This window comes from Delphinus delphis, chromosome 3 (assembly GCF_949987515.2).
Source record: "Delphinus delphis chromosome 3, mDelDel1.2, whole genome shotgun sequence".
Taxonomy (NCBI): domain Eukaryota; kingdom Metazoa; phylum Chordata; class Mammalia; order Artiodactyla; family Delphinidae; genus Delphinus; species Delphinus delphis.
Genome location: NC_082685.1, coordinates 111,259,166 through 111,271,679, shown reverse-complemented (window position 1 = coordinate 111,271,679; position 12,514 = coordinate 111,259,166). Strand labels below are relative to the sequence as shown.

General features: G+C 35.5%; 1 protein-coding gene across 2 annotated transcripts in view; it reads left to right on the top strand.

Annotated features, from left to right (window-relative positions):
• Window positions 1-12,514, top strand: part of SCAMP1 (secretory carrier membrane protein 1) — a 115,608-nt gene that overhangs the window by 71,306 nt on the left and 31,788 nt on the right. For both annotated transcript variants that reach the window (XM_060009256.1, XM_060009257.1), the window contains exons 7-8: window positions 7,391-7,492; window positions 10,830-10,947. In XM_060009256.1, coding sequence (XP_059865239.1) covers window positions 7,391-7,492; window positions 10,830-10,947 — 220 coding nt within the window. The remainder of the gene's footprint in view (window positions 1-7,390; window positions 7,493-10,829; window positions 10,948-12,514) is intronic.

The window sequence follows — 12,514 nt, the reverse complement described above, 5'->3', positions numbered from 1 at the left end:
ATTTCTACCTCTTATCAAAATCTTTTTTAGTGATGCCTGAGTTTTTATAGTATACATTTTTAATTAGTCTTGGTCTATGTCCAAATTATAATATTCCTATTCATGTGCACTGTAAGGACCTCCCAAAAGATTACTCCCATTTTCTTCCCCAATTCTTTGTGCTATTTTTGTTAGGTATTTTATTTTTACATACACTAGAAATACACAATGCATTGCAATTACTTTTGCTTCAGACAGTTGTCTCTTATAAAAATTAAAAATAGAGAGAAATGAATTTTATAATGGACTTCATTAAGCCATTTCAGCACTTTTCATTTTCTTGTTTAGACCCATGTTTCTGTCTCATATCATCATTGTTTTGCCAAAAGAATTTTGTTAAATATTTCTTTTAGTACAAGTCTGCTGGTAACCAGTCCTTTAGTTTTTCATTTTTATTTATTTATTTTTTATTATTTTTTTTTGCCGTATGCAGGACTCTCACTGTTGTGGCCACTCCCGTTGCGGAGCACAGGCTCCGGATGCGCAGGCTCAGTGGCCATGGCTCATGGGCCCAGCCGTTCTGCGGCATGTGGGATCTTCCCGGACCGGGGCACGAACCCGTGTCCCCTGCATCGGCAGGCGGACTCTAAACCACTGTGCCACCAGGGAAGCCCTAGTTTTTCATTTTTGAAAGATATTTTTACTGGGTATAAAATTCTGAGTTCAGTTTTTTTTTTTTCTTTCCGTATTTTAAACACATCACTTTGATGTATTCTGGCTTGCAGAGCTTTTGATGAGAGATGTCTGTTATAATTCTTGTTCTGTTTTTAAAGTTTTTTTTCTCTTTCTGCCTTCAAGATTTTTTCCTTATTTCTGATTTTGGGCATTTTGATTATGATGTGCATGTTTGTGTGTTCATTTGTGTGTGTTTTGGTGTGTATCTTTAGTGTTCTCTAACTTTCTTGGATTTGTCATTTGGAGTATTTAGTTAATTTTGGAAAATTCTCAGTCATTATCTGTTCAGGTAATTCTTCTGCCACTTCTTTTTTTTTTCCTGGAATTCCTGTTATATGTGTGTCAGACTGCTTGATATTGTCCTTCAGCTCTTAGATGCTCTGTTCTTGTTTTGTCCATTCTTTTTTAATCCTTGCATTTCAGTTTGTATAGTTTCTATCTTCAAGTTCACCCTCAGCTGTATTGAGTGTATTGATGAGCTTGTCCAAGGTATTCTTCGTGTCTATTACCATGGTTTTCATTTCTACCATAGTCATTTGGTTATTTTCTATAGCTTACTTATATGCTGAGAGTCCTCTTCATTCATGATATCTACCTTTTTGACTGGAGTCTTGAACATATTAATCATAGTTATTTTAAATTTCTTACTTAAAATAAGAGTGCTAGATACCTCAAAACTCAAGCTGTATTATTGCTCAGTATTCTTTGTTGACAGAAGTGTCTTAGAGGCATATTTGTAGGAAAAAAATATATGTTCTTAAGTTTTCTCTTTGATAAGAGCCTTGTGTAATATGATGAAAACAGTTTAATTGTGACCTAGAGTCTAACCAATGTTGACTTCTATTTTGCTTTAAATTAATTAGTTTTGCTGTTCAAAGGTAATTTGAAAATGGTTGGCTATTGGCTGAGTTTAGCTGTTTAATGCTTTCTAAATTGAATGGCAATTCAACTTTGAGATTTTAGTTGTCACTCAAGAAAATCTTTGACTAATCAAGTAAAAGTTTTAGTAAATTTTGGTCCTTATTTTCTTATTAGCTGTAAAATACTATTCTATTGTATCCTTCCTGACTTTTTCTAAAAGGAAGTATTTTAAAGAACCTAAATTATTACAAATGAAAAAAATTATAATCTTCTCATATAAGAAAGACTGAGCATTTGGGATTAATTTAATGTAGATAGTGGTATTCTATTGATTGATGATTAGCTTTCTTGGACAAGATGGAATTAAAATAATATCCTAGAGATAGTTTTATCACATGGTTAAAAACATCAGGATACACAGACAGGTCTCAGCATTTCTGTTACTAGCTCTGTTTTTGGATCATTTAACCTCTCTAAATCTGTTTATTCATCAGTAAAATGGAGTCAATATTAGTGTCTACGTCATGGGGGTAATGTAAGCATTAAATGGGTAATGCATGTGTTTGCCATGGTTCCTGGCATGTAATGTTGAACAAATGTTAGCTGATATTGCAAAATAGGGAGTCAGTTAAGTATAGAAGATCCAAAGCTTGAACCCAGGTTGTGGACTAGGTTTAAAATTGTCCAAGTTTAAAATTTCATTACATACAAACTTTTTATTATGCCCCCTGCTTTTAGCAGAACACAGATGGAAAGAAGACAAAGTCTAGGGTCCCTTCCATCCCAGTTCTATGCATTTTAGTTTAGGCTAGTGAGTGTTCTTAATAGATTTTATATCACAGACTCCACTGTGAATCTGAAATTTGTGACTCCTCTTCCTAAAAAGATACAGACATGCAAAATATTATGCACAATTTGGGTGGGTTTGTGGTGCTGCCTTTTAAAGCCTACTTATGGAACCCTGTTCTTGGAGAAAGAATTGATTTTGGCACAAAAGCATTAGGGGGAGAATGAGGTTGGTTTAGATAGCCTTACATCTCAAAGTGACTAAGACAAGGAAAGCAGCTGTATTTCTTAGGTTCCTTTTTATTCTATTGCCTTTACATCATCTTCATCATCAGGAATTTCATGTATTACTTGATTCTGGTAGTAATGAAGTTACCAACCATGTCCCAGAAATTTTCAAGATTTTATCAGAAGCTAAATGTCACTTCTGTAAGCAGAATATTACTTCTGTGAGCAAAATTGTTTGCAGTGCAGTACTGTACTGGTGTAAGAGAGGTACCAACAAGTAACATTTATTGATTGTTTCCTATGTGCCTGTACATCCCCTGCTAAGCACTTTACATGTATTATTTCATCCATATAAAGGTAGATTCCACTGTTGTTCTTATTTTGCAAATAGAAAATCTCAGATTTAGGCCTAAATTTTCTTTGAAGTTACACAACTTTAACTGGAAGAGTCTGGATTCAAACTCAAATCTTTCTCTAAAGCTACATGCTGTTAACTACTATGCTGAGTTACCAAAGGTAAAATGTTTAGTACTTTAGTTAAGTTGTACCCATTTATTGTGGTTAAATGTAAAATTTCTGTTCTCTCTTTTAAAATAATGAAATACTTTGTCTTCCCTGATTCCTCAAACTGTAGTTGTGATTAATCTCTGTTATTGATATGTAATGTGAAGTAAAAGATTTATGTGATCTTAATACAGTTTTTCTGAGATTTTTAATAATAATTTAGGGAAGGACATTTTTATGAAAGGTGTACTATAACTTGTCAGTATGTTATTTGAAGACAATTAAACCAAAAACAACTGGCTTATTTGAGATTAAGTTTTCCAATAGGCTTTGATCTGGAAGAGCCAGGATGGCAAGCAATAGGAAGCTTTTATTATTTAGTTATCTATTCTGATGAAGAAATTGGTTACATAGTTGGATCTATTATGAATAAATATTCAAAATATCACAAGTACTTCACTGTAAACTGAGGCGGATTACAAGTTAAAACTACTTAGCTTAAATCAATTGATAGTGTTTTTCTAACTGTAGTTCTACTCTTTCTTCTTTGGGTTAAAATGGCTCTGTACAAGCTGGGTTGTTTCAACAGTCAGCTTCGTAACCTCTTTCTGTATACAAGACCCATCGCCTTTGCTTTGGGATGCCAATAGACATTGTCTACACCCGCAGTGATGTTTTTTCTTCTGGACCTTTTCTGATTCTGGCTCTGGTACAGCCCTCCACTTGAGGGGTGGGGAGTGGTTATCTGGCCCTGTAAGAGCTTCGCAGCCTTACCTGGCTCTTAAAGCAACTCAAATGAACTTGAAATTCATGTGATGATTGTATTGTTTAAGTTTACACTTTACAGAGTTTTCTACTATTTAGTATACGGGAAGTTAGTTATACTTAATGTGCTTTCTAGCACTACGACTACCTCAGTTTTTTGCATATGTCTTTAATAAATTTTAGGCTTTCGGCAGGGAATTGCAACCTGGTATTGTAAAATCGTTTTCACAGGGGAGTCAGATTCACTTTTTTATATTGTTTTGATGTGAAGAACTATATTTTCGGTGACTGCTTGTATAGTTAAAGTAACCTTTTAAAAATTTGAATTTGATTTTACATTTGTAATAATTTGGACAGATTAGATAGAGGAAGATTTGTGCACTCTTGTAAGAGTCCAGATAGTTGAGTAAGTGCTGGCACATGGAGTTTAAATCTCAGAGAAAGTTGAAATATTTTTAAAATAATCATTTATATTAGCATGGTAAATGTACACAAAATGAATTTTACTGTCTCCCTGTCCAGAAACAGGAAAGTTGGTTGATAAAATGAGGCAAACACAGTCTATCGAGAAAGATATTTAGCCTCCTTCAATAGTAAAAGTAGAAAAAATGAGTTTTAAGGACTCCGAGGTTTCCATTTCATCAACTTAGTATGCTAGCTGTGCTTTTATAGGTACTAACTGTACCTATAAAAGAGGAAGGCGAACCAATTTTTACGTTCCTCCATTTGTATTTGAGAGCAATGTTTTAGAGGTAGTTCCTTTTTAGTAGGACAGCTTAAGTTTTAAAACATATTCTGTACCTTGTAATAGATTTCTTAGAGGTTGTTATTAGGCAGTTTCAGCTTCTAGACTATATCTATGAGCTTGGAACTAAGTAGAAAGATCCCTCTTCGGTAACTGAAATAGCTGTTATGAAGCCTTTAGAATTAGTCTATTTATGAAGCCCTTATTCAGAGAATATATTACATATATAATTTTAACCATTCTGATATTCTGGTTTCTTGGTACATAGATAATAAAGCAAGATAATAATCAACAAGAAAAAAGAAAATATCTATGAGCCATGCTCACATAAACAAATGATAGATAAATGAAGTGGAAGGGACAAATCTTCTCTAATGAAGACTTCCAAAAATGTGTTTTGGGGTTGGAATAGTCACTGGGATGAACAGGAATGGAGTAAACTTAGGACATTTGAAAATCTTGCCAAACAAATCAAATTCAACAGTACGTTTAAAGATACTGTGTCATGATCAAGTGGGTGCAGCTTATTCTTGGAATTCAAGGTTGGTTTAATATTAGAAAATTAGTTATTGTAATTCACCATATTACAAACTAAAATAGAAAAACCATATGATCATCTTAATTGATGCAGAAAAAGCATCTGACAAAATCTAACAACAATCACTTTCATGATAAAAACACTCAATAAACTTGGAATAAAAGGTAACTTTCTCAACTTGATGAAGGGTATCTATGAAAAACTGTAACAGCTAACATCATACTTAATGAAAGACTGAAAGGGGTTTCTGCTTAAGATCAAGGACAAGATAAGGATGTTCATTCTCACCACTTAATTCAAATTGAAATGGAAGTTCTAGCCAGTATAAACAGGTTGGAAAACCAAGTAAGAGGCATCAAATTAGAAAGGAAAAAGTAAAACTGTCTTTATTCACAGATTGCATAATCATCTATGCAGAAAATATAAATGGAGAGATATACCTTGTTAATGGATTGGAAGACTCAACATTATGATGATGTGAATTCTCTCAAAATGGATCTATAGATGCGATGCAATCCCAATAAAAATCCCTGCATGTTGTTTTATAGAAATGAACAAGGTGATTCTAAAATGTGTATAGAAATGTAATAGTCTAGAATAGCCAAAACAACTTCGGAAAAGGACAACAAAGTTGGAAGATTAACACTACAAATTTGAAGACTTATTAGAAAACCCAGGTAATCGTATTGACATAAATGTTGACATATAGAACAATGAGACAGAATAGAGTGTCCAGAAATAAATGCACCCATATATAGATTACTGATTTTTTAGAAAGGTACAAAGGTAATGCAGTATAGAAGGGACAGTCTTTTTAAGAAATTATGCTGGAATAATTGCGTATCTGTATGCAAAAAAGAACTTTAATCCATACCTCGTACTATATTTTAAAAATTAACTAAAAAAGGGACATAGACTTAAATGTAAAACCAAAAAAATATAAAACTTCTGGAGAAAGACAGGAAAAAAAACTGTGTCCTTGTCTTTGGCACAGATTTCTTAGATACAGCAATAAAATCAAGATCCATAAAAGAACAAATTGATAAGTTTTGTCTTTTTATGAACTCCAATTTTTCTTCTTTAAAAGACACTCTCGGGATTTCCCTGGTGGTGCAGTGGTTAAGAATCTGCCTGCCAATGAAGGGGACACGGGTTTGAGCCCTGGTCTGGGAAGATCCCACATGCTGCGGAGCAACTAAGCCCCACGCACCACAACTACTGAGCCTGCGCTCTAGAGCCTGCGTGCCACAACCACTGAAGCCCATGCGCCTAGAGTCCACGCTCCACAACGAGAGAAGCCACTGCAATGAGAAGCCCGTGCACTGCAACGAAGAGTAGCCCCCACTCTCTGCAACTAGAGAAAGCCTGCACGCAGCAATGAAGACCCAACACAGCCAAAAATAAAATCAGTTCATTAAAAAAAAATGTTAAACGTATATCTGTGTGTTCTAGCCCTTCCACTTCTAGGTAGTTACCCAGGAGAAAAAGAAATATATGTTCATATGTAGACATATGCATGAATGTCCATGGCAGCTTTATTTATAGAAGTAAAAAACTAGAAACAATCTAACTGATCATCAACAGGTGAATGAATAAACAAACTGTGGTGGTACTATACAATGGAATACTACTCAGCAATGAAAAAGAATGGACTTTTGTTACATGCAGCAACATGAGTGAATCTGAAAATGTGCTGAATGAAAGAAGGCAGACAAGAAGAAAGTGTAGACTGTATGATCCCATTTAAATCTCTGAAATACGAAACTATAGTGACTGAAAGCAGTGGGTGGGGAGGGAGGGATTAACCAGGAACACAAGGAAAAATTTGGAATATGTTCACTATTTTGATTAGAGAAGGTTCATAGTTATATACTTATGTCAAACCTTACCGAATTGTATATTTTAAATACTTGCAGTTTATTGTATGTTAATTATAATTCAGTGAAGCTATTTGATAAAAAATGAAAACGAAATAATTTTTCTTTTGCCAAGATGTTTTGTGGTGCAGTTGGAAATTGAAAGGACAAAGTGAGGCTGGAATAATAATAACAACATCGTCTAGTATTTGGATAAACGGTTCACATACATTATTATGTTATTATTTTAATTTCAAGTCTCAGGTAGTTGCCACTGGTTTTTAAAAATATTTTTTAATGTTTGAATGTCAGTCTACAAGTGAATGCAAAGGCATTGAGAACAATGACATTTTCCCCTTTCTTTTTCTCCCTACTCTTTCTTTTTAAAAACAGGAGTGACAGTTCATTCAGATTCTTTGTATTCTTTTTCGTCTATATTTGTCAGTTTGCTGTACATGTACTCCAGGCTGCAGGATTTCATAATTGGGGTAACTGGTAAGTCATTTACTTTAATTACTCTAGTTATAATCTGTTCATCTAGTATCTTAATATAATTTTTGGATTCCTAAAAATATTTGACATAGAAAAACCAGATTAGCAAAAGTATACAAATAATAAAAAATGCAATTTAAAAGTTTCCTAAGGAATAACCTTTGAAGGAATTTAAGAAAAGGCTACCTGTTATGTGTAAAGCGCTATTTTAGGTATGCACACATATATTTTCATACACAAATGCATGTGTGCCCACATACACACACGTCTTTGAAAAGTGGAGTCACTGCATGCACATATATGGATATATCTTTAAACAAATAGAATCGTTCTTAGTCTGGCAAAATGCTCACTCAGTGGGGGACCCTCAGAAACAGACTATTTGGACACAGGTTAGAAGGTCATAGATTTATATCTCTCTTCAGACACTCTGGAGCAAACACTTCCTTGAGTGAAGTGGTGCATAGAAGAGTACCTATGTATAAAATCATCCCTCCCTCTCTTCTTTCTCTTACAACCATTGCGTACAGTTGAATTTTTATAAGCTAAAAGCATGTGCGAGGCAACTTTGCTGCGCTACGTACATAAACTGAAACGATCATGTAACTAGAGTGTATTTGAAGACTTACATTTAGTATGCCACTACTGAATTAGAGTAGTCACTGAAAGTCAGACAACTGTTGATAGCTTTGCAGATCTAACGGGCATATATACATGCAGAGAATTTATTTGGGTATTTTAAATCAGTTCTAGGAAAGAGTAGCATTCATTATGATTTTAAAAAGTGTTTACTCTTTAGCATTTGAGAGAAAGGAAATGTTTTAAATGTTTAATTTAAAAAATACACTGCTTATGTTAACAGCATTTTTGTATTCTAATGAAACCTAAATAATTTCTTTTGCTTTTTTTTTTTAAATAAATTTATTTATTTTTGGCTGCATTGGGTCTTCATTGCTGTGCACAGGCTTTCTCTAGTTGCGGTGAGCGGGGTCTGCTCTTCATTCCGGTGCATGGGCTTCTCATTGCGGTGGCTTCTCTTGTTCTGGAGCATGGGCTCTAGGCACGTGGGCTTCAGTAGTTGTAGCCCGTGGGCTCAGTAGTTGTGGCTTGCAGGCTCTAGAGCGCAGGCTCAGTATTTGTGGCGCACAGGCTTAGTTGCTCCACGGCATGTGGGATCTTCCCAGACCAGGGCTCTAACCCGTGTCCCCTGCATTGGCAGGTGAATTCTGAACCACTGCGCCACCAGGGAAGCCCTTCTTTTGCTTTTTAGAACAGACTTAGAAAAAAGTGTTAAAATTGAGCACAGCAGCCTGCGAGGTGACTAAATAGCACAGGAATCTGCTAGTGAGGGTGCATACAAGGTGACCTGTTGTAAGATAGACTTCAGGTACTTTAGCAGACTTTAAAAAATTAGACTCTTTATTTTGAGATAATTGTAGAGTCACAGACAGCTATAAGAAATAATTCAGGGAGATCCCAAGTATCCTTTATCCAGTTTTCCCCAGTGGTAACATACTGTAAAGCTATGGTATAATACCAAAATCAGGATCTTGACACTGATTCAGTGAAGACAGGACATTCCCATCACCAAAGGATCCTTTATGCTGCCCGTTATAGCCACACTCACTTCCCTCCTTAACCCCAGCAATCACTAATCTGCTTGTCATTTCAAGAATGTTATATAAATGGAATCATGCAGTTTGTACCCTTTAGCTTTTTTCACCAAGCATAATGCTCTGGAGGTTTATCCAGGTTGTTGTGTCTCAGTCGTTCCTCCCTTTTTATTCCTGAGCAGCATCCATGGTGTGGATGGACCACAGTTTGTTTAACCATCCACCAGTCCGAGGGACCTTGGATTGTTCCTGGTTTGGGGCTATTCTGCTGAAAACGTTCGTGAACAAGTTTTTATGTGAACATAAGTTTTCATTTCTCTGTGATAAATACCCAAGAGAAGAGTGTAATTGTTGGTTCATATGGAAGTTGCATGTTTAGTGTTGTAAAATTTCTATTTATTTATTTATTTTTAGATGATTTATTTATTTATTTTTGGCTGCATACCACAACTTGTGGGATCTTAGTTCCTTGACCAGGGATTGAACCCGGGCCCTTGGCAATGAGAGCCAAGGGAGTCCTAACCACTGGACCTGCTACGGAATTCCCTGTTCAGTGTTTTTAAAAAACTGACAGTATTTTCCAGAATGGCTGTAACATTTTACAGTCCCAACTACAACATATGGGTGATTCAGCCTCCACATCCTCACCAGCCTCTGGTGTTGTCACTACTTTTTTTTTTTAAGCTGTTCTGATAGGTGTGTAATGATATCTCACTGTGGTTTTAATATTTATTTCCTTAATGACTCATGATGTTTTATCTTTTCATGTGCTTATTTGTCATCTATATGTCCTCTTGGTGAAATGTCTCTTCATGTCTTTGCCCATTTTCTTTTTTTTTTGGTTGCGCTGGTCTTCATTGCTGCGTGTGGGCTTTTCTCTGTTGCAGCGAGTGGGGGCTACTCTTCGTTGCAGTGTGCGGGCTTCTCATTGTAGTGGTGCTTTCTCTTGTTGTGGAGCACGGGCTCTAGGTGCGTGGGCTTCAGTAGTTGCAGCACGCAGGCTCAGTAGTTGCGACACGTGGGCCCCAGAGTGCATGGGCTTCAGTAGTTGTGGTGCGCGGGCTCTAGAGTGCGTGGGCTTCAGTAGTTGTGGCATGTAGGTTCAGTCGTTGTGGTTCAGGGCTTAGTTGCCCTGTGGCATGTGGACTCTTCCTGGACCAGGGATCGAACCCGTGTCCCTTGCATTGGCAGGTGGATTCTTAACCACTGACCACCAGTGAAGTCCTTTGCCCATTTTCTAATTGAAACTTTTTAATTTTAAGAATTTATTTTTACTGTTGAGCTTTGAAGTTTCTTTATATATTTTGGATACTAGCCCTTTGTTGAATATGTGGTTCTCAAATATTTTTTTACATAATTAAAATGAACTTTAAAAAATAATAATGAAATCATAGGCTTAAAAAATGTAAAATCTCATGGTACACATTTAAGGCTCTGGATTTTGGTGTTTAGGTTTGAATTCAGACTGTGCTGTTTTTATTAGCTGTGTGACCTTGGGCAAGTTACTGAATAATCTTGGTGACTCAGTTTCTTATCTGTAAAATAGGGATTAAAAATAGCATATATCGTAGTGGGTTGTTGTGAGAATTAAATGAGTTAATACATGTAAAGAACTTGGATGTTGCCTGGATTGTAAGTGCTGAAAATGTGTTAGTTATTATGCTGTTTTTAAAAATTGTGCATTAACTTATTTGCCTAATTTTAGTTTTCTTCTTTTAATTTCATAGTGGTTGGATTTCATCCCTTACTGGTCTCAACAAAAGTATTCCTGTTGGAATCATGATGATAATCATAGCAGCACTTTTCACAGCATCAGCAGTCATCTCACTAGTTATGTTTAAAAAGGTAAGTGAAATTTTATGTCTGTAAATTTTTTTAGTGAACCTGATAATTCAGTTCTCATTTTCCCATTTTGCTCTTTATTTAGTGTAACCTCAGGCCGTTTGGTTGTTGTTCTTATGCAAGTTTGCTCTCTGAGGATTACTTTTTACAATTAAAAGTTATGCATAGATAAATTTTAGAAAATTGCATCACATTTAATGTTTCCTGTAGATAGAGAATATTTTTAAATTCTGTTAACAGAGGGCTTCTTTTATCAATTGAAGAGTCAATCTCATTTTTAAAATTTGTATCTTTTTATATATTCTGATTTCTTTTTTTGAATATGAAACATAGGAGACCGATTAATAAATAGAAGTAAACCTCTTGTGTGGTATGTGCATTTTATTTGTATTTTATCTAAGAGTATAAAGTGAGCTGGTAACAGACTCAGGCTGGATTATGGACTGAATTTTATTTTTAGTAACTGCCCAATTATCTTAGCTATACAGTTGGCAATCTATATCCACATGTTCCACATCCTCTAATTTGAGCAACTGTGGATTGAAAATATTAGGGAAAAAAAAATTCCAGGAAGTTCCAAAAAGCAAAACTTGAATTTGCCACACAATGGCAACTATTTACATAGTATTTACATTGTTTTTACAACCATTTATATAACGTTTACATTATATTAGGTTTTATAAGTAATCTATAGATGATTTCAAGTATACATATGGGACAGATGTGGGGAGGATGTGCGTAGGTTACTTGCAAATACTACGCCACTTTGTATAAGGGACTTGAACACCCTCAGATTGTGGTACCCATGGGCGTGGGGATGAGGGTATCATGGAACCAGTACCCACAGATACTGAGGGATGACTGCGCCTCCTCCTGTCAAATTCCCATGGCTGTTTTCACTGCCTTAAAGAAAATCGTTCCATAGGGTAGGAGAAAGGTCAGGTTTTTTTATGTATAAAGTTTTATCGTGCCTTGGGTATGTATTTTTGATATTCTACACGTGTTCCAACATAATATAGAGACCCTGTGAATTACACCTATGTTTTAAAATAGTACTTTTTGGTGGGTCTCACATTAAGGAAAATAAGTCCTTAAAACATTTTTTCTTTGTTTTTTTTTTACTCTGTGGCAACTTGGGAATATGTACAAGGATTGCACAGAAATAACTGTACCTTATATTTAAGAAAACTGCATTCTTGAAATACTTTGCTTGTACATTTGTCTTTAATCCTTCTCAAAACTCTGAAACCTAGGCAATGTTCTTTCTGTCCATATTTTGCTACTCATTTTCCCTCTTAAAAGCTTTTACTTCTTTTTAGAAATACACATACATAACTATTGAAACTCCGCTTTCTAAAGTTACTAGATCCTATACCAGCCTTTTTTTCCGTTTTCCTCCTCCTTGGACGCTGAAGCCTTCTATTCTACAGGTGGCCCCTCTTCCTCAGCCTTTATGGTTATGTTCTGATTCTCCTGCCTCTGAGGCTAGTCTTTCTTCTTCATTTCTTTGTTCAGCTCATAACTAAAGGTCTTCTTAAATGCAGTCAGGTCTCTGCTCTTTGTGCTTGCT